Source organism: Cyclopterus lumpus, chromosome 23 (assembly GCF_009769545.1).
Source record: "Cyclopterus lumpus isolate fCycLum1 chromosome 23, fCycLum1.pri, whole genome shotgun sequence".
Lineage (NCBI taxonomy): Eukaryota > Metazoa > Chordata > Actinopteri > Perciformes > Cyclopteridae > Cyclopterus > Cyclopterus lumpus.
In genome coordinates this window covers 9645119-9667057 of record NC_046988.1, presented here as the reverse complement: position 1 = coordinate 9667057, position 21939 = coordinate 9645119, and the positions used below count along the sequence as shown (strand labels likewise).

At 38.9% G+C, this 21939-nt stretch overlaps 3 protein-coding genes across 7 annotated transcripts; 2 read left to right on the top strand and 1 right to left on the bottom strand.

Moving 5' to 3' along the window:
* Positions 1-2296: 2296 nt before the first annotated feature.
* Positions 2297-10375, top strand: LOC117726242 (tetraspanin-8-like). Of its 3 annotated transcripts, XM_034526404.1 has the most exons (10): positions 2297-2488; positions 3677-3745; positions 5265-5381; positions 5499-5573; positions 6399-6485; positions 6836-6928; positions 7378-7449; positions 8017-8100; positions 9229-9372; positions 9529-10375. In XM_034526404.1, exons 1-9 carry the CDS (start codon positions 2429-2431, stop codon positions 9361-9363), a joined length of 792 nt encoding a protein of 263 aa, XP_034382295.1. In that variant the 5' UTR covers positions 2297-2428; the 3' UTR covers positions 9364-9372; positions 9529-10375. The 3 variants fall into 3 exon arrangements, with proteins under 3 accessions (XP_034382295.1, XP_034382296.1, XP_034382297.1); XM_034526405.1 differs by having other exon boundaries at positions 2325-2488; positions 9229-10375; XM_034526406.1 differs by lacking the exons at positions 5265-5381; positions 5499-5573 and having other exon boundaries at positions 2325-2488.
* Positions 10376-11964: 1589 nt separating this feature from the next.
* LOC117726410 (tetraspanin-8-like) lies at positions 11965-15351 on the bottom strand. Its single transcript, XM_034526685.1, has 9 exons — positions 15271-15351; positions 14422-14487; positions 13882-13995; positions 13648-13722; positions 13450-13548; positions 13036-13122; positions 12575-12634; positions 12312-12395; positions 11965-12069 (listed from the first exon to the last, which is right to left on the bottom strand). Exons 1-9 carry the CDS (start codon positions 15349-15351, stop codon positions 11965-11967), a joined length of 771 nt encoding a protein of 256 aa, XP_034382576.1.
* Positions 15352-16208: 857 nt separating this feature from the next.
* On the top strand, positions 16209-21803 carry LOC117726493 (ras-related protein Rab-19-like). 3 transcript variants are annotated; one of them, XM_034526809.1, is made up of 5 exons: positions 16209-16721; positions 16815-17217; positions 19157-19340; positions 20117-20220; positions 20301-21803. In XM_034526809.1, exons 2-5 carry the CDS (start codon positions 17023-17025, stop codon positions 20478-20480), a joined length of 663 nt encoding a protein of 220 aa, XP_034382700.1. In that variant the 5' UTR covers positions 16209-16721; positions 16815-17022; the 3' UTR covers positions 20481-21803. The 3 variants fall into 3 exon arrangements, with proteins under 3 accessions (XP_034382700.1, XP_034382701.1, XP_034382702.1); XM_034526810.1 differs by having other exon boundaries at positions 16209-16726; XM_034526811.1 differs by having other exon boundaries at positions 16209-16736.
* The last annotated feature ends 136 nt before the right edge of the window (positions 21804-21939 follow it).

The following is a 21939-nucleotide window of genomic DNA, read 5'->3' as shown; positions in this document are numbered from 1 at the left end:
ACAATTGAAATCCTTTTTCAGGAACTCTAGCGAACAATAAGGTTGCACCAATATACAGTGCATCCGGAAAGTATTCACAGCGCTTCACTTTTTCCACATTTTGTTATGTTACAGCCTTATTCCAAAATTGATTAAATTCATTATTTTCCTCAACATTCTACACACAACAACCCATAATGACAAAGTGAAAACTGTTTTTTGCAAATCTATTAAAAATAAAGAACGAAAACATAACATGTACATAAGTATTCACAGCCTTTGCTCAATACTTTGTTGAAGCACCGTTGGCAGCAATTACAGCCTCAAGTCTTCTTGGGTATGATTCCACAAGCTCGGCACACCTATTTCTGGGCAGTTTCTCCCATTCTTCTTTGCAGAACTTCTCAAGTTCCATCAGGTTGGATGGGGAGCGTCGGTGCACAGCCATTTTCAGATCTCTCCAGAGATGTTCAATGGGGTTCAAGTCAGGGCTCTGGCTGGGCCACTCAAGGACATTCACAGAGTTGTCCCGAAGCCACTCCTTTGTTATCTTGGCTGTGTGCTTCAGGTCGTTGTCCTGTTGGAAGATGAACCGTCGCCCCAGTCTGAGGTCCAGAGTGCTCTGGAGCATGTTTTCATCCAGGATGTCTCTGTACATTGCTGCATTCATCTTTCCCTCAATCCTGACTAGTCTCCCAGTTCCTCCTGCTGAAAAACATCCCCACAGCATGATGCTGCCACCACCATGCTTCACTGTAGGGATGGTATTGGCCAGGTGATGAGCAGTGCCTGGTTTCCTCCAGACATAACGCTTGTCATTCAGGCCAAAGAGTTCAATCTTTGTTTCATCAGACCAGAGAATTTTACTTCTCATGGTCTGAGAGTCCTTCAGGTGCCTTTTTGCAAACTCCAGGCGAGCTGTCATGTGCTTTTTACTGAGGAGTGGCTTTCGTCTGGCCACTCTACCAAACAGGCCTGATTTGTGGAGTGATGCAGAGATGGTTGTCCTTCTGGAAGATTCTCCTCTCTTCATAGAAGAACACTGGAGCTCTGTCAGAGTGACCATCGGGTTCCTGGTCACCTCCCTGACTAAGGCCCTTCTCCCCTGATCGCTCAGTCTGGCTGGGCGTCCAACTCTAGGAAGAGTCCTGGTGGTTCCAAACTTCTTCCATTTCCGGATGATGGAGGCCACTGTGCTCATTGGGACTTTCAATGCTGCAGACATTTTTCTGTACCCTTCGCCAGATCTGTGCCTCAATACAATTCTGTCTCGGAGGTCTACAGATAATTCCTTGGACTTCATGGCTTGGTTTATGCTCTGATATGCACTGTCAACTGTGGTACCTTATATATACAGGTGTGTGCCTTTCTAAATCATGTCCAATCAACTGAATTTAGCACAAGCGGACTCCAATCAAGTTGTAGAAACATCTCAAGGATGATCAGTGGAAACAGGATGCACCTGAGCTAAATTTTGAGTGTCATGACAAAGGCTGTGAATACTTATGTAAATGTTTTCTTTCTTTATTTTTAATAGATTTGCAAAAATGTGCAAAAAACAGTTTTTTCACTTTGTCATTATGGGTTGTTGTGTGTAGAATGTTGAGGAAAATAATTAATTTAATCCATTTTGGAATAAGGCTGTAACATAACAAAATGTGGAAAAAGTGAAGCGCTGTGAATACTTTCCGGATGCACAGTAGATGGGTGGATGTTTGTGTGTGTGTGTTTGTGTGTGTGTGTGTGTGTGTGTGTATGTCTGTGTGTGGGTCTCTGATGGGAGGTCATGTGATGCAGCCTATCACTACAGTAGTTCCTTTGTTTGTATCCAAAACAACAGCAGACAAAAAGTACTTTATGGGACTGAGCTGAAGGCAAATTCACTCACAGAAGCACACAAATAGAAAAACAAGAATTTGATGCCACTCGCAGCACGTACTGAATTCTTCAGGATCTGTCTTCAGGTCAGCCTCTTTCGCTCTCTGGTCTTTTACTGGTAACATTATCAGGTTTGATAGCTCATCTTTTCACTGTACCAACAGACACACTGCCAATCTTTCACTGTACTCTCTCTCTCTCTCGTTCTCTGCCCCCACTCGGACACACACTATGAAGTCAGCACAGTACACTAAAGAAGAAAGCTAAGAAAAAAAACAACACTTGTGTTTCATGAAATGAAATAAATGAATCTCTCCACCTCTCCAACTCCACACACACATACACACACACACACAAACACACACATAAACGCATACTCAGCTCCTCCAGATGGGGAGGACCTTATACCAGCAAATCATGGGGAGCTGCCTCCTCCTACACTGCTTTCAAAACCAGGCTGCATTGGGTGTACTGTCTTTATTCAAATCAGCATTACCCCTCACTATAGCATTTACATTTCTACTATTAGAAGACTTTAAACTGTGTTCGACTTACATTCAAGTGCATCAACATGGGGAAAGTGAACGTCTGCTTGAAACGGAGTTACATTATGGTGATAAGTGTGATTGCGGTAAGTGTTTTTCTTTTCCTGCTGCACATAAAAAAAATGTTCATAGTCAAATAAAGCCAGAGACGCAAAGTGTCTAGCAAGTGCCACCCATGAAAGTATACATACACCAGCTGTTGGATTGGATGCTTGAATCTGCAAGTTGATGATTTCATATGTTTTCAGTGCAATTTGTTAAAGAAATTCAATGTTTTATTTTGCCTTAATTGTTGATATTAGCACTGCAAACGAGAGTGATTGTTTATTAAAATGTTTATTTTGAAAAAGCTGGATTCAACATACAGGGGAGAAAGAGAACCCCCAGTGGATGAAAGGAAAATGGACATTATGGTTCTGTAAATAAAACATATCTCCAAGACATGAGTAACATTATTAATATTACTAATACTTCAGCAGTTTTGTAATACCCAAACCTCCGTTGGGCTATTTGTTGTACTGTAATTGTAGCACACATCTTACAGATATTCTTGAATTATATATCAACAAAAGAAAAAAACAAACTATAATAAGAAACACAAACAATCTGAATGGGCTTACGCGTACGTTTTCATGCCGTGTGAGCAACATGCTGCTTTTCATGATTTTGACTGCATGAGTTGTTACTTTGGGCTCTGGAAACTTAATTGTTGTTCGGACTGCACCATAAATTGAAGTGCACTTGTTGTTGTGGCAAATGAAGAAGGAGAGACAGGATTCAGATTTCTGGCGATCAGCGAGGAGACATTTATTGCTTGTTCAAGAATACAATTCTTCATACAACAAGTTCACCATTTCCAAGCGAGCAGACTCCCTAAACCTGAATTATACAGCTCCCTCCCACCAATCAGATGTTAGCAGTCAACCCTGAAAAGACCCTTGCTTTCCTGTCCAGATCAGGTCAACTTCCAGGCCGGTCATTGACTGCTCTTTGCAAGTCATAACATGTTTGTACAACAGTTCTAACATTTTTGGCATCTAGGCCCGGTCTCCAGTTTTCTGGGAAATGCTGTAATGATTTATCGGACGTGCACAAATATCATGATGTTACATTATATTCTTCAACAATGTCCACTCCAGCTGAAGATGAATGTATTTCATGGCCATCATAACCATATAGTATTGTGGATTTATGCATTCCAATTGGTCTTGGCTTTTCTGCTAACTTTATACTGAAAGTGTAAAGAATAATAAAGTGTGTTGCTGTGATTGCAGACGCTGAGTGCCCTGATGTTGGCGGTCACTCTGTTTACCCACGGACGCTTCTCCAGAGTGGATGATGAGGTAACTCACACTCAACATAGTTCTCATACGACTTAAGGTGTTAATATCAGTGGTTTTGCAAAACCTTCCACAATGTATTCTTTACATGACAGTAAACCAGCGTCAACCATTTTCTGTACTGTGTTTTTATTGTGTTTTATGTTACTATTTCTTTATTTGTATTTGATGTATTTCTTATGCAGTTCAGGCATCCCTGAGCAGACAAGATTTTCTGCTGTACAAAAATGTATGGGAAAAAATGGCTCCCTGTGAAATACATCCACATTTAAAGCTGTAATGCTTGCATAAAACAAATTGTGATGTATGCATAATGCAAGAGCGGAAATTAGCATTGGTATTGTCCTTAAACTAATATTTTCTTGTTTTCTATGCCTAAAATGAGCTCTTTCTTGTTTTCCTACTAATTTGTATTGCTGCTTTTTAGCGCTGTGTACATACACATGATACCAGACTCAGTAACTGAATGGTAAAAACTCCATGAATCAAAATACACAAATAAAAGAAAGGGTAAAAGTTGAACTCTGAGTCCACGTTGACCATATGTTTGTATACTTTTACAGCCCATAAAAGAAGTTAACTGTTTCCTATATTTGTCATCTATCTTTTAAAGTACATTTCGCTGACGCTTTTATCCAAGAACTTATCTTTCTAGAAAGGATCTACTGCAATATTCGAGGCATATACTGTACATACCTGCCTTTCTTAAGCTCCATGCTCTCTGAATGACACAATTCCATGTTATTGATGCAAAATGTAATTACTGAATGTTACTTGTATACACATAGGAAACCTGAATGTGGTTATGGTGCTTTATTCCTTGTGTCTTTCAGTGAATAATGTTTTAACATCAAGTAAATACGGAACTCATTGTAATAGTGCTAGAATAATCCTGGGCCCTATTTCTGGTACGTGGCTAACGTGTTTAGCGGGATCATTTTGCAGATGAGATTACACAAGCCAGGGTTTTTTGGTTCCTCAAAGCAAGTTTGATAAATTTATTTAAAGTTTGGAGCGATATAGATTAACGTTAGTCGGTGAAAGTCACCGAGCTGTGTGAGCCTACGGGTGATGTTATGTATAAATATATATATATATGATATTAATGTTATGAACCCAAACACGAGGGCGTTTGATGTTCCGACGTTTGTGGTATTTCCACAACAAGTATAAAGCAGAAATAGTAGTTATTTCTTCCATGGTGACGAAATGGTTTGAGCGCGGATCAGCCTTTGAGAAACCGGGATAGCCTGATGTCCATCATCTTGTTAATTGTAGCTGGCTAATAGGACATTTGATCGACTTAGTTGAGCCAGGTACGAGACATAGGGCCCTGCTCTGTGTAGATGTTTACCTAAACTCGCCTTGACAATCAGAATATTTGACGAAGTTGCAATCTGTGTAGAAACTGCCAAGATTGACCTCAGGAGCTAAAAGGCAACAATTCGGATTCTTCAGCAGCCAGCATACATGCTGGCCAGATTAACTTTCCTACTCACCGAACCTACTGTTCTCTACACAGACGGAAACGATGCTCCCAGGCCTTCAGTTAATGTATAGTATTTCCATCATAACTCTGATCCTGGCCATCATTGGTGTGTATGGTGCTTGCAAAGAGAAGAAGTGGGCACTTATAATGGTGGGTGAAGCAAAAAACAAACATGCATTACAACGTTAATAGATGTAGTCATAACCATGTATAAATGCCCTTAATCTTTTCCATGAATCTGATTGTCTGTATATGTGTGTGTTTCAGTTTGCAGTTGGAATGATCCTCGGTACTCTGTTTTTGATTGCAAGTGATATTCAAGCACTGGCTCAGCGACCAAAGGTATTGCAAAGTTTTTCCGACTATACCTTGAATGAAAAATAAAAATGAAAAATAGATTAGCACTTCAGCAGCACTTATATGGCACTTATAGCATTTTGTAGTTTGGCTTCCTTAAAGAAATTGTACTTTCTTGATTCTAATTGTTGTTCTAAGTTTGTACTCATGGTTGAATGCACTTATTGTAAGTCACTTTGGATAAAAGCATCAGCTAAATGAAATGTGTAGGATTTGGTGGCATCTAGCGGGGAGGTTGCAGATTGCAACCTAAATTTAACTTAGAGCCAATAAACACACTGTTTAATACATTCTTTTCACTTTAGCTTTTGTATTTTTGGAAAAGCAACAGTATCGCGTTACTGGTAGATACTGCTTCGGCAAGTGGGGGAATCTGGAGCTTGGCAGCCCAGCCGTGCCTAGTTATGGTTGCTAAGCTGTCACAAAATGACATCTGAAGTAAAACTACTTTGAAACTTTACTTTTGACATTTTTTAAGTTGACAGCTTTATTGAGAACAAACACATTGCTGTGTGTTTTGGTTTGACCAAATTTTCAATTCAATTCAATTCAGTTTATTTTGTATAGCCCAATATCACAAATTACAAATTTGCCTCAGAGGGCTTTACAATCTGTACACATACGACATCCCTGTCCCAGGACCTAACATCGAATCTGAAAAACTCCCCAAAAATAACCTTTGACAGGGAAAAAAGGGAAGAAACCTTCAGGAGAGCAACAAATACATTTTGTGAATCACAAATGTGCCTACAAACATTTTAAAATAGCTGGTTGTATGAATTATTTATATGTGTTTGTGTTGTCATGCAGGTGGCTGAACATCTGAAGATGCATTACATGATGCTGCAGAATAATGCTAGTGGGATTACTGACGACTTGAGGGATGTACACATTAAAGTAGGTAACCTTATGTCGGTGTGTGAGTTAAATTCTAGCATATTTTTGGTACCTCTTTATTCCCAAGTGCTCTTTATGTTGCAAGTGCTTTAGAAGGTGAAAACCCAACTTATAACACAAACAACACACACCACACCACCAACAGCATAACACAAATTGTTATACAGTGGATTATGTTTTTTATAATACGGAAAGATGTCCACCGATAGTATGGGTGTAGAGGATCAAACACAGAGGCCCATGCTCTCCTGATAAAGTTCATCTGAACAACTTCAACTAAATAAAAACGTATTGCAGAGAAAAAGCTGAACATCGTGCGCATTTCAGTAACCCACCTTCCATCTTCTCAGTTTCAGTGCTGTGGACTGGATCAGGGCTACCTGGATTGGGGCTACGACATCCCAGAATCCTGTCTGTGCACGGAGGAGTCCACTAATCCTTGTGTGAGAGTGAACGCTATTCCATTTCTTCACCAAACTCTTGTGTATCAAGACCAATTGATTTATTGTATTCATAGGTAAAAGTCAAATAATTCTGCATATTATTATGACTCATTTAAACTTTCACATGGCAAGAAAGTCAAAAAAGGCCCGTCGACCCCCTGACTTTCATCCAAGGCCACTATGACGTTGACATTTGAGGGTCAGAGTAGTATGATTCAAAAACCTTTGGATGACTTATTGTCATCTCGTGCACACATCAATGTGTGGCTGCTTTGAATTGTATTTGAATGTCCTTTTGTCGTGTGTTTCTTCTGCACTTTGTCTCGATGCTTTTGATGTTCTGTGGGAAGCGCTTTGAATGGCCTTGTTACTGAAATATGGTACACTTGCCTTGCCTGAGGATGAATTGTAATAACTGGTGATCGTTGATTTATGTATGTGTCTTCTAGGTGGCAGCTCCCAGAAACAGCAGTCTGTTTGAGCACATGATCGATGACCAGCCCATCATGATTTATAAAGAGGTAATAAAAAGACACAACTTGTTTATTTCTACATTTACAGGTTGATGTACTATCTGTTACTGTATTAATGCCACTAGATTATAACTACAGTGTAAGAAAAAAACTTGAGTGAAATACAGGATTTTTTTATTTCATATCATTTTGAATTTCAAGAGAGCTATTAAAAAAAGCAAAAAGAACATTGATTCCACAAAAAAATGTGGATTATTTTAGTGTTTAGATAGATCGCAGCCCTTTCCACCACCAGACAATGTGTTCATACACAGAGTCTGAATAGTTTTATGTTTTTGGGATCGTCTTTTAGTTTTTTTTGAGAAACAAAAGAAAACCCAAAAGAAATGGTAGAAATTATTAATCTCACATGTATACGAAAAACTGGTTTTCTAAAAAATTAAGATGTAGGGTAATCCCCAAACACCAGACAGCAAAAAAACGGATAAAGCTCAAGTATAAAAATAATGTTCCATAATGTAGCAGTTTACAGTTGTCCTTGTGACAATCAGGACATCAACCGGGACCTAAAAGAGATCAAACTCATGAATTGCAACATGCTCTCTCCTTTTTCAGTCTTGCCTTCCATACTTCATTGTTCATGTGATGAGAGTCATTGATGCCACAATAGGCATAATCCTGGGAGTCATATTATTGTGGGTATGTATTTTCAGTCAGCCTCATATATCTACTCTAACTTCACTATCCCTTGTTCTTCGTGTATCCTTCATTTTGCTCTTTTGTTCTTTAGGCTTTAACGCCCTTATTAACAATAAGACACAGCTGTTGACAAAATCTAATTTGAAGTGGAATCCCTTAAAGGAATTATCTTGGCCTTAAAAGTGGAGGCTCAAATTTCTATTGAGTAGCTGTTCTGGAGGTTTTTCTGTTTCCTTTATTAAGGGACTCTGCAAACATTCCTGGGTTTAAAGAGTGTGGTTCAGTTTTTAGAAAGCAAGGTCCTTCCCAACATTTTCAATAGTGTCCTTGACTTCCAAAAAAGAAAAAGAAAAAAAATGCAACACCCTCTCCACTAATAAGAAGAACTTAAACTAATAGAACATTGTTTAATTAATAGAACTCACTCAATCAACATTGGCGGCATACAGGTTTCCCTATCTTATTGGTGACCGTTTTATATGAAAACTGAAAGGAATACCTGCACCAATAATCAAAATAGATCTGATTATTAGATCTGATTATTCAAATATATATATATATATATGCACCTGTACTTTTCCTACTGAAGAGGCAGGGTTATGTGCATGTATATATATATATATACATATATATATATATATATATATATATATACAGAAAATATAGATCTGAGGTAGATCTGATTATTCAAATATATATATATTTGAATAATCAGCTCTACCGCAGAGTTATGCAGGGTTATGTGCGCTTTATGTGCTCTCTCTCTCTCTCTCTCTCTCTCTCTCTATATATATATATATATATATATATATATATATATATATATATATATATATATATATATATATATATATATATCAACACAGGTGTTACCAATGACATCAATGATGACTCTCTAGCTAAAGGGAGTTCAGCCGTCGTTAATTAGTTCATCGTTTACACCTGTGCTTGTCTTACTTGTGACAACATGTCTTCAGCGAAAGAAGCCGATCTGTCCCTCTGTTTGCTTTGTCTTTTCTGCCCCCCTCAGTCTCTTTCTAAAGCTGCAGCTCTATTCAAAACGATGTATTTCGTCATAGGACGGAAACCACAAAAGAGGAATACCATCTCTGTTTCTCTGTCCTTCAGATATCGTCAGTGGTGCTGTGTATATTCATCTTGTGTCGGCTGAGTAAGAAGGAAGACGTCCCGGTGGTGGTCTACAGTTCAGAGGCCAAAGCAGGCAACTACACGGCCCTCACAGACACAGCAGAGCACACCTGACTGGGATCGGTACGACGATACAAAGTGTTTTATCGATGTTTTTAAATATTTCATATGTCGCGTGAAAAACATGTGCATTGTATTGTTTCTGTTTCAAAATGTTTGATTAGTCAGTATGTGTTAGTAACACCATGTAACCTTTATTCACTTTTGTCATCCCTGAAGATGCAGTACATGAAAAACATGTGGGCTGTGAAACTGGTCCGAAACAGGACACACTGTAAGAATATTTTCTTTGTAATATGCACACATATACAGTATAAGCCTGATATTAAGTCTGAGACCTACACCCTTCTGGTATACAAGAGAGATGTGGTATCGTCATTTTGCACATTTGTTCGGCAAGAGGCGAAATGAGTCACATTGTAAGATATGACAATAGAGAATGAGATGGGTAAAAGAAATGTGGTTTTAATAATAACACTGATTAAGTTACTGCAGAAATATGTATACTATGAATGTATTATAGCTTCATCTTTATTAAGTGTCTGTATTTTATGGCTGTGTAGCTTTCTGTAATATTCTGTATTCTAGCGAGCTTCATTTTAATCACATTTTGATTAAAGAAGCTACTGGAGCACATTCAAAGTTCTCTGATACAGTGTGATATAATTGGATGTCATTGGTACATACTTGTATGAGAGAAACAAAGACAGATAGCTGATGGCTTCTCGCTGAAACACATGCTTTGTTTCTTTGGTCCTTGCCGCTACGATGCACCCGATATATTGTTCAAGATCTGGAGCAGTGCAGCTGCCACTTTCCATTCCATCTACGCAGCGCATGTCAGAGCATTTTTGAGGATGAGATACTTTCGGTTCATTGCAGCAAGAGAAAGGAAAATAGATAACAAGGAAGGTGCAACTAATAAACTGTATTTGCCACATTATGGGTGCCAAAGAAGCAAATACAGTGGCACAGCCTCCTCTCACTCCCGTATCGTCTGCATACAAAAGGAGACCGTTCAGGAGTTTATTCTTGTCCCTCTAGTTCCCAATAAGATGTCAACTGACATTGACGACATCCTGTCATCAATCGTATGGATTAAATGAAAATCAACTGTATCCAAGCTGCCCCCTCTGGTTGGCAAGTTATTTTCTCTTGCATAAACCGAACAATGTAAGAATTACAAATTACATTTGAATATACATTTGAGCATCTAATGCAGCATAAAATGGAAATAATCAAGTACACGTACCAGACAATCTTACAGTACTTAGGTAAATGTACGTTTTCAGCTCTAAGAAACAATGTCAAAGAAGGAACAAGAATCACATATTTTATTCCTGCTATTTACAAAATATTACATACGTTCATTTCATTTCATAAATAAAAACAACTGTGTATGACAGAAATGAAAATACCATATTTAGCAAGATATTGTATATTAGGCATTAATGGTTAAAGTGCACAGGTAGACATTGGATCTGCTGTTTCAGATGATATTCATTTTGACAATATATTGGTCAAGGAGACATTTCCACCGCAGGCAGCTCATGCAGCAAGTCATATTAGGAGTGATGTGGCGTAAAGGCTTCTTCGGTGAGAGTGGCTTCAGTAGGGACGTTACAGTCTCTGCAAGAATATTGGTGACGCCCTTTCCTACAAGAGTCTCTCACAACCTGTCTGCAGTGGCATTGCCAAAATGTCTCCAAACCTTGAAATCAAATTTGGGATGCAAAACATTTTTAGGATTTACTGCATGTCTACTGGATGTGCAACCAAACATAATCCCTTCTCCTCATAGTGGGTATCATGTACCTACTAAATGTGCTTTAAGATCAACTGAGTGGAGAGATGAAGTTTCAAATATACATTGTGCATAACAAGGCATCAAGACATTCTGTTGTCCTAATGTCCAACCTGATTATTTACCCAAGAGAATACATTGCTCGATAATAAATAGATGATTATATTTCAATCAAAGCACTTTGTAAACACTGTTGAAGAAAGGTGCTACTTAAGGGTTATTAATATTATTATTTGTTTAAAGATTATTGGTTGCTCTAATGCTGAAAATTCAATAAGTGAGCTTAAGACAAGTATGAATATGGAAATATATGTGTTTAAAAGACGTTGGTCCAGTCGACAAATTTGAATTAAACCCATTAATTCGATTAATATTCGTCTTTCCAAACACTAAGTGATGTATGTGGGTATGAAGGAAATGGAGATAAATAATATCTGAATATATTCCAGATAAGACAACACTTACTGTAAATAACAAAATGCCGGGATTGGCTCCAGCTACTCAATAAAAACAGATGGCTGATTAATGCTTGGTAAGATATTCATTTTGAACAAAAGCATCTGAAAATGCACTGATGATATTGATATTCAGCACATTTTACAAGACAGTTCATTTCATTAAATTGCAATGTTTTTACAGCAGTAAGGCAAAAGAAAAAGTCATTTTAAATTGATCTTTGCATGTAGATTACTTTTCAATATCAGTAACATGCATTAACAGAAGAAAAACACAAGTTGCTATAGCACAAAATAGATGGGATATGGTATACGTCATAATGTGTTTACATGTGCAAATACAAATATGGTGTGCTTGATATTAATTTAAAGCGTGTATCAAAACATACTAGGTGACTAGAAGGCACCAGGAACATATCTGTTTGATTGGAGAAGAGCTATGAACTCCTGTTTTCTTTTTATCTGGCCCATCAGCTTGATGCTCATAACGAGTAGAACCACCTGGCAAGGGAAGCAAAGGAGTTATAAGCATGTTGTGGTGCTCAGTAATGGCTACCACAGGACTTTCTGCTGGCCTGACCACCACAACTATTGTGTGGTAGGTCTTCATGACTATTTGTGTAATGAAAATGATCTAGCATATATTAGATCAAGGCAATAATTCAACACTCGTTGCATTAGTAGCCGTGTGAAGTACTCTAACACATATACATGTGTACAAAAATGTATTAAATAAAACTCACCCAAAATACTCCACTTCCAAACTGCACAGCCATCGCCAATGAGAATGCAAGCTTCAGTTCAGAAGCATAAATTGGAAAACAAGGCTTTGGGAAAGATTGCAGGTTTATTGTGAGGGCATAGCAAAAGTACTTATAATTGTATGTAAACAATAACTGATCTGGGTATACTGCAGATCATTTGGTCATTTTTGTCACAAGGCCAAAAGGTTGGGAAAGAAAATAAGAGTTTACTTTCAAAACAGTCGTAACATTTTTTTTTTTACCTCTTGATAAACGTACTGGTTCTTTGGCGCCCCCAGTGTGGCGCTGCCTCGTAGTCGAATCTGGAGAGGAGTACAAAATCCCATAACATAATATGACAAAAATAAGCTTCACTGGCAAAATAACGGGAGGACAAATTGCATTTCCTTATTTATACGGTTTTGTCCATCAGTGGTGATAACATGTTACTTCTCTAATGTTGTTGCTGTGATCTGCTGTGATGTATTAGATATTGTAGAGCTACTTTCATATATTTCTATTGTATATCAGAATATGGCTCAGCTCTATTGTAGTTCTCTGGTCAAACTCACACACAAGACCCAGGTAACTAAAAAAAAATATTATTTTACTTTAAGTGTTTTATTTGAGTGAAAGATAATGTGTAACTACAGAACCAAAAATCATAATCCTAAGAGTCACCTTCACTGATTATAAGTTGCTTGTATAAAAGGGAGATACTCACGCATTTCCCTGGATAGTGACAGTTACAGGAGGCAGGGATGGAGGCACCCCAGTCTTTATAGCCTTCAATAAGACCACAGCACTCAAACTGGAGGTGACACACACACACACACGCACGCACACACGCACACACACACACACACACACACACACACACACACACACACAGGCCAAGTAAGAAGTACATCCAAAACAGATGAACCAGAATAAAACGCATTAGCAAGCACATATACATATCTGCAGCGTGTGCAGACCAGTATATGTGCTTGCTAATGCATTTTAATCTGGTAAAAAAATACCGTTGGAAGTAGTTGTATTTATTTCATTTATCCAGAATGTATTATCTGGATTGTACATCTAAAAAAGCCCAATGAATATCAAGCTAAAAAAAAACATGCTAATAAAAGCTCCTTACTTCTTGTTGAATACTGTACAGCAGGGTCCTGTTGGCTTTGCTGGTTCCAGTAAGTGGCATCATGGACAGCAACTTTGTCTCCTCACGGACCACACGTTTCTGAGGAGGGAGCCATCAAGACATACTATTTATAGAATACCATAAGAATACAGCAAATATTGTAAACATCTGAATTTGCAGAGCATTAAAGTACCATACCTCATAAACATCTTGGTAACTTAGTGCTGTTCTGACAATTATTGTTTGACTGGCTGCCGCCATCCCAGTTGCATACTGCACAGACAGATAAACCAACAATGGTAAGTGAAAGAGAAACATTATTTGCAGAAAAAACATTTTTTAACATATGCACTCTGTCCTTCACAGGTTAAAAGAAAATCGTACAAAAACACACATACAGTGGTAGTACTAACACATGGAGCAGGTTTTTACCAGAATCAAACACCATCTCTTTCCTGCACAGGCTCCAATCACACCGAGCACCGAGAGCAGCAGGCAGCCGATCTCTACAACGTACATGATCACTACAGAAACATTGGACACCAGCTGAGGAGAAAAATAGCATTGGCTTTAAAGCGATACATGCACAGGCCTGACCATGTTGATAGTCATACTATTTTGTTGTCACGGATGTATTTCCAAGATAGCGTGGCTACAAAAGAGGTCAAAGGTCAGGGTCAGCTACAACATCTGAAGATAATTCACTGTCTTGCCCAAGGACACTTCAACTGCATGATGCTTGCCGACCCGACAGCTTGAACTCAGATCTTCCAAAGTAATATCAAAAAACATCTCTGTGTGGTGTTCAGGCAATCTTGACGCAAGACCATGTAAACCCATTCATTAATAATCCCCAAATTGTCCATGGATTTCCTTGTGAAGCCTGGTAAGATTTCTGCCTCCGATATATAATATTATCTGCTTAGGAAATCATTTTCATCCGCTCAGAAGAACATCTGAAGTTAGTCTTACTTTGCCAGTTTGTATCAGGTCTCTATGCCACGCTACTGTCATCGTCAACATGAAGAAGCACAGTGCCTTTGGAGAAAAGAGCATAAACATGCGTTAGGTCTGCAAGTGAAGAAAACATGGAAAGTATAGAAGGCTATACAGAAAATTAAGGGATAAAATAGTTTAGGTTTATAATGCCAGTGTCTCTAAAGTTGTATTCAATCTGCAAATGTTATTTTGTCACCCATTGTTTTAATGTTTTTAAATGTTTTATAGTTCAGTAGGCACGAATGGTAGGTAGTGGCACAGCTATCCAGGATTAGTCTAAGATAATACCTCTGTAGGACAGTAATGTCAGCTATATCCAGACTCACACTGCCCATATTTACAACCGCTGATAAATATCATTGTAAACAGTAGCATTATAAGAACATGACAGATACTCTTTATGGGGATAGATCGACATAAGGAGGGATTATTTGAGGATGGATATCATTTGGTAATGCAATCTAATCTTACCATCACTATGGATCTTTTTGATATCGGCTAGCAGAGATTGTTTTTCCTCATCATTTATTTAGTAGACAACCGTAAAACATGTTACATGTTACATAAAACGAACTGCAGGAATTACCACCATAATAATTTTGATAGAGGGGATTCGCTGCAGCATGTTTGTACGAGAGACAGACACACAGCACTAGCGTCGTGTTATTTGGCTTAATTATAGGGCGAATGATGACGTGCGTCAAAATAACAGCAAGCAAATCAAATATTTAATCACAGGGTGGAAAAAAAGCTATAAAATGCGATACAATAGGCCTCCAGTCTTGCATTGCATTCAAGAGCGTTGAATTAAAGGATACTTACCATATGCACAGCGTTTGCAAAAATAAACGGCCTTTTCAGGCTCATTTTATCCGCCACCACGACCACTGCACTCCGCTGCATGCTGCTGCTTCTCTCCCAGGCTTTTAACGCCCGGTCACATAAAGAAAAGATTAAGGCTATAGACCTATGATTAGAACTGTAGGGCATCTATCTATCCGCACAGGACGTCACGGTGATGTACTGGGCGAGGGGTATGTGCCGCCTTCACGTGCAGTCGGAAATATCGCAATCGAGAGGATAAGCGCACGGGGAGGACGTTCAGAGAGGATTAAAGGAATTCATTCACGGATTGTTCAATAGGTGTGAATAATGTGAGCAGTGCCGTGAAAATGACTGAGTTACTGAAATACACACCTAGCACCCTCAGAACATCTCGACCACATTCCAGAAAGACTGTCTCTAAGCTATTATTTAAGCAGTCTTTTATTCTTCTTATTTCTCATTTGATGCTGCATTTTAAGCAGCTCCTAATATATTGGGAGGCCAAAGTATACTTTCAGCCATCGCTTATCATTTTTGAATATCATGGAGGGGCCATTCAGCTTCAAATCTTTCACAACTTCTCTGCAATGTTGTTTTTTGTATTTTGCTCATATTGTATGACACGACTCACCCAGTATGAGTCTATAACAACAGCAGAGAGAGGCAAAGTATATCCTACATTTGGCTAAGACTTGTTCAAATTAGCAGAGCTTAATTTTAAATTATAGTGAGAGATCTCAAAAGTTTCAAAACATCCCAAAATGTGCTTGCACTGTTTAGTGTGACTGGTGATTTTCTTTTACTGGCAAAATGACTGCATTTCCCAGGATCCCACAGCCATGTGATAATGGGGCTGGGCTACTTCCCTAGAACAGGTAGGGCGGGTTTCTATTGTTTCCGCAGGTGCTATGAAGAGGGAGTGAGAGAGAGAGAGACGCAGGAGGCTATAAGTCAGTAAGAACAGGAAAAACGGATAACAGAAAGAAGCAAATATTAAGGAACTGCTGTGTATTAAAGAACAGCAGGTGCATTGGACAGGAACCTGGATTACAAACAAAGATCTTTTTATATTATTAGTATTGAGGAAGTTCCTTTTTCCTTTTGAAGTACGGCTAACCAGAACCTCTGCAGGTGGACAAAAATGATGGGATGTTTACTCATGCTGTCGTTTGCTGAGGGCCACAAAGTGGGTCAACACCTGAGAAGAAGCTGAAAGGAGCCACAGAGACTGAGGCCGTTTTGTTCTACTAAAAGGGAGCACACGAGGGGACAGACAGATTGAACTGGCTGGAGACACAAGACAGTCAGAATGCAGAATTATTATACCTTTAGTTTTTAGACCCTGAAAACAGGAACCGTTGATGTGTCCACATTGCTGCTTAGTCCTTCACAATGTGTAGGCCTACACTCTAAATTGTTCAACTTTTAGACTAGATTTGAAAACATTGGTAAGGTAAATGGATGTTAGTCATTTTCTAACCTTTTGAATAGCACCATTTTACATCTTGACAACCTTTCTAAACACTAAACTGGTTTTACAGGCTCCATTTACCCTGCTGCTGGAAATCTAGCCAACTGTAGCTTTGACTGAAAGGAGAAACAGTGTGCCTTTATTCAAGCTTAAAGATAACACGGCACCTATTGGCCTCAAAGTCCAAAACATTCCAAGTGATCGACGGAACAAGGGGAGAGCATTTCTTCCATTTGTGAGACATTCACATCCACAGAAGACACGACTGTACCTCCACCATGCAAACGACAGGACCTGACCACGACGACACGTTTGATTTCCTGTTCAAGATCATCCTGGTCGGAGACTCTAATGTAGGCAAGACCTGCTTGGTTCAGAATTTCAAGTCAGGGATTTTCTCAGAAAGACAGCAGAACACCATCGGAGTAGATTTCACTGTACGGACCGTGGATATCGAGGGGAAGAGAGTTAAGGTTAGCGCTCTATGTGGTGTGTGTTGAGTCTTTTGTACTGTATGTGTTGAGGTGGTGATAAGAATATGTGGCATAGAACATCAAATCACCCAATATGCAGATATTTCTGAGCAGCCAGCCATAGATTCAGCATTTCATTTTGAAAGCACAGTAAATGTTGTAGTCAGTGAAGCTTTTAACTGCTGTCAAAATTGGGCCGACCAGCAGTGTGACTGTAAATCGAAGTCAAGGTTTGGCATTAGAAAGAGATAAAGAATGATTTGAAGATGTGTAAATGTTCAGCGCAGCCTCAGGTGTTGAAAAACCTTAATAGACAATCCTAAAAGGCCTTATATTAAAGAAAGTCGTAAATGATGAAGGCAGTAATGAAAAACACTTTGGTTTAATCATAATTTGTAGTTAATGCATTCTATGTGGCTTACCAGGGTCTATTTAAGAATATTGTTGTATACATCTGGGTAGTATTAGCAATACTTTTACATCGTACAAAATAATGCTTGGCCATACCATCCCTCCTGTTTTCTATCATATTTTCATCCTATATATTTAATCCTACATCCTATATTATATTATATCCTTCTATCGTTATGCCTTTAAAGCTGGTAAGTGCATTCTATGTGGTATTGAAAAGTCTTACATTAAACATGGCCAACCCTGCAGAAACCCTGGTTATGGCCCAGTAATGCCTGCTACATGCCTCGATCATTATCGTGGGTGTTGTTGAGTCAGCTGGCTCTGACACTGACAGGCTGCCGTAGCACTGGGGCATGCCTTTTGGCAAAATACGAAATGAAAAGTATTTCTAAAAATTGAAACTGCACCTCCTGTCCGACGTGATGGACTTTTCTTGGTTTAGGGTCAAATGACACCACACACCATCATGTGACCTTTGGTTCCAGTGTCAGTTAGACTCAGTCCTAAACCAGTCAGACCAGCTTCTCACATGAAGGACCTGTCCTTCAGGTTGCCCTGCTCAATATTTTGCATGGATAAAAATAAAGCTGGGATGACTTTACCGTGACGTTATTTATATAGAAAAGGAAACTAAGCTGGTCAGTGATTGTTTACGCATACATCTAAAGTCAGTCTGATCCCTCATACTTCTGGCCTGAGAACCCATAAGTTCACATCCATGTGCCAGTTGGCTTTCTGTGTTGATCATTGGGTCCACACAGCCACCGATAGTCTCTCATTATACTACTACACTAGTAATGATGTCCAGAATGATCAAATAAAGTCATTGATATATCAAAATAGATGACCATTGATGGGGTGATTTATTCATGTCACGTTAATCTGTAGACTCGTCCTAGCCAGGAGGAAGGAACAGCCTGTCACTTAATACACACAAACACACCTAGATCAACTCTTCTGTTGACAATTAGATAACTGTAGAATCTAAAAAAGACAATATAAATATAGTCTAGTTAAGTGGCGTGTGATGGTTTTATGAATCAGTTAATCACAATGTAAGATCACCATAAGGTTTGGAAAAATAACAGAATAAAAGTCCAAAGAATGAGAGCTCCTGTTTGTCTTTTATACATTATCAATACAGCTGAAAAAGGATGCTTTGATTTGGTTGTTATGTTTGTCCAGATGCACCAAAAGCAGACAGAGTTCAAACCATCCACACTGGCGTTGAAAACAAACTGGTTGAGTTGGTGAGTTTAGATTAGTTGCCGTGACATCCGTTACCACGTTGCTCAGTAGCTCAGCTGCTCAGTTGCTCAGGGAGTAATCTGCAGAGGGACACACTATTATGTGTGTGTGTGTGTGTGTGTGTGTGTGTGTGTGTGTGTGTGTGTGTGTATAAACAGTCTTATTTGGTTGTTATTATCATGTTTTTGTTCATGTGCATGTCAGCCATACCTCTATTCATGTGTATGTATATTAAATCCATATAGCTGATACAGATGATTCCTTGTTCTTGATGCAGATGCAGGTGTGGGACACGGCAGGTCAGGAGCGGTTTCGTACAATCACTCAGAGCTACTACCGCAGTGCTCACGGCGCCATCATTGCCTATGACATCACGCGACGCCCGACCTTTGACTCAGTCGCCAACTGGATCAAAGAGGTGGAGACCTATGGAGCGAGCAATGTCGTGCTGGTTCTCATAGGTGAGTGTGGATCTGGCATGTTAACGTGTGAGGTGCATGTGTCTCTGTTTTGGGAGGGATTTGTATTAGAGGGTGGACAAAATAAAAGAAACATTTGAAAACATAAGGCTGTTTGGTGCAATAGCCCTTCAATGAGGGAAGAGTGGGTTTAATTCGCAATATTTTCTTGAGGAAAAAGCCATCACCGCTTTTTAAAAATTGTTGCTATGTAAGGTAATAATACTCTGCTTTGGTACTTTCTAATTTGTGCAAAAGGCACTATACCTAACTCAACTGAGTACAGCAAATACAAATTTATAGATACACAACTTAATTTGGGTTGGCTCATAAAAACATTCACGATACATCTTATGGAACTTGACTCAGACCTCTTTGACTACGTTTCCATTTTGCATACTTCCAATTTATTCAAGCATCACATTACATACCTCCAATTAAACTTCTAACCTTAAATTAACTTAAATGGAATTAGGAAATTAGTCAAGCGAGTGAAACTGTACACAGAGCAGCATGCACTTTATCGGTTGTGTGGTAAAGTTTTTGACTTGAGGTCAAATCAATTCTGCATTTTTGACTTTTAAATAACTGGATTCAATTATATTACAAGAAAAGAACTTTAAACAGGTGGCAATTAATATCCATCGCGCATTGTTTTCAGCCGTATTGACAGCACTAGCATGTAAATGAGATGCACCGATAATTATATAAACTTGCTCGATTAAGATTATCTTGAGGTGTAGTGTTTGCATCTCTCAGCTCCCTGATTGTCTCCATAGGTAACAAAACAGACCTGGAGCAGGAACGCCAGGTTCTGTTTGAGGAAGCCTGCAATCTGGCAAAGGACAAAGACATACTAGCTGCTCTAGAAACATCAGCAAAGGTAATGAGAGTGCTTTCGCATGTAAATCACAAAGGAGTTGGCTATAATCTAATTCTCTCTATCTTCTTCTCTGTGTCAAGGAGAGTCAGAATGTGGAAGAAGCCTTCATCATGATGGCTCGAGAGCTGATGGCTCGTAACGGCCTTAATGTCCAGCAGGAGGACCTGAAGAGCGCCTACACACCTCGAGTTCTCCTTCGGTCCAACTCTCGGGCTATCGAAGGCTTTGAAGATCCACCAGAGAAGAAGACATGTTGCTGATTTGAATGGGAATATAAAAGAGGAATAGGGTGAAGGACACTTTTGATTATGAATGTTGGAAAAGAGAAATGGACGAAGATCCAAAGATGCATGAATGTTAAATGAGGCTGGCAAGGCCTCGAGATTGTTTTGCATTGAGGAACTTTTCCAATTTTTTCAAAGTATTGAAAAATTAATTAAGTATATTTAAATGAGCTTTTGTAGCTTAACTGACCCGAGAGAATTGTTAGCTGGTGCTACAAGGACTTGGACCGGGCATGTTCAGTAATGGGGGAGTAAGAGAGAGTGGTGACGGTTGTGATCAGCGCTTGGTGAAGTTACAGTAAACCAATTTTATTTATTTCAGCTATACCTCGACATCAATCTTTCTCTTAATGTTTGACTGTTTTTGAAGTTTGCACTAGTGAAATTAATCAAAATCTGAATGTAAAAGCTAAGGCATTTTATTATGGTGGTTAGATACCACAAAACACTCAAGCATCCTCAACACCTGCTGGCCTCCGCCACGTTATCCTTAACACATTTAGTCAAAAAGCAGTCTTCATGCTTCACTCTGCTGGTAGAACGTTTGAAAATCTGGGAAAGACTATTTTATGTTATTATGTATTTTTCACCCAAGTGTTTCACAGAGAGCCGGCTGCAAACCATAAGACTATGAATTACAAATATTTGTTTGACTATGTCTTATATTGTCCTAAATGTATATATCAGTCTTTGAATGTGTTCCTGAAATCCTCCTGTGTTGACCACTAAATTGTGAACACTAGAGGGCACTGTGCTGTTATACATGACCAATAGCTGCAGGTTGAGAGCTCATTGCCTTCAACAGTAAATAGAAAGGTGATTAAAAACATCCGTGACTGCACAAAGAAACAATTGATTGAGTGTAACCCAACATACAACCCATGAAATAATTTATTTAATCCCCTTCAATTAAGGCTGAACTTTACCAAAACCCCTTCCAGCCAACACAACAGTCCAGCTAATGTAACTGACGAGGTTTACATCAAGGATAGAATCTGTCTTTGTGTCGAATGCCAAGTTGGCCGGCCTTATTCAAACACCAATCTAGAGGTCACGTTGCAGGACTAGCTCTGATCATTATTTTATTATACTTACACAGTTAACCTGCCATATTGATTAATGCAGAACTATTGTGGGAACAAAGAGTAGCCTTGTCCTTTACTTCAAATCTGACAAGCAATAAATAGTCATTCTATGGCTATAAAATCATTTCATTCATCAGGTCTTGTTACTTTATTATTTATCGGAGCTAAATTGTGGTGTGTGTGTTTGAGCCCTTATTGACAGACAACAGGGAGACAGAAGGAAGTTGTCTGTTTGTCTACAGCGCACTAAAGACTTGTGTTTCCTGCCATGCCTCCACATGTCAAACCTTCTCAATGCAGCAATATAATATGTGGGGAGTTTCTGGGAATATTTGATTTGGATGCAGAAG

Excerpts from the sequence above, each read along its gene's own strand:
- LOC117726242 (XM_034526404.1), top strand. The coding sequence starts at position 2,429 with ATGGGGAAAGTGAACGTCTGCTTGAAACGGAGTTACATTATGGTGATA. Across the intron at positions 3,746-5,264 it reads TCTCCAGAGTGGATGATGAG|ACGGAAACGATGCTCCCAGG; the intron begins GTAACTCACACT and ends TTCTCTACACAG. Across the intron at positions 5,574-6,398 it reads CACTGGCTCAGCGACCAAAG|GTGGCTGAACATCTGAAGAT; the intron begins GTATTGCAAAGT and ends GTTGTCATGCAG.
- LOC117726410 (XM_034526685.1), bottom strand. The coding sequence starts at position 15,351 with ATGCAGCGGAGTGCAGTGGTCGTGGTGGCGGATAAAATGAGCCTGAAA. Across the intron at positions 14,488-15,270 it reads TTGCAAACGCTGTGCATATG|GCACTGTGCTTCTTCATGTT; the intron begins GTAAGTATCCTT and ends TTTTCTCCAAAG. Across the intron at positions 13,723-13,881 it reads AGAGATGGTGTTTGATTCTG|TATGCAACTGGGATGGCGGC; the intron begins GTAAAAACCTGC and ends CTGTCTGTGCAG.
- LOC117726493 (XM_034526809.1), top strand. The coding sequence starts at position 17,023 with ATGCAAACGACAGGACCTGACCACGACGACACGTTTGATTTCCTGTTC. Across the intron at positions 19,341-20,116 it reads TGTCGTGCTGGTTCTCATAG|GTAACAAAACAGACCTGGAG; the intron begins GTGAGTGTGGAT and ends TTGTCTCCATAG. Across the intron at positions 20,221-20,300 it reads CTCTAGAAACATCAGCAAAG|GAGAGTCAGAATGTGGAAGA; the intron begins GTAATGAGAGTG and ends CTCTGTGTCAAG.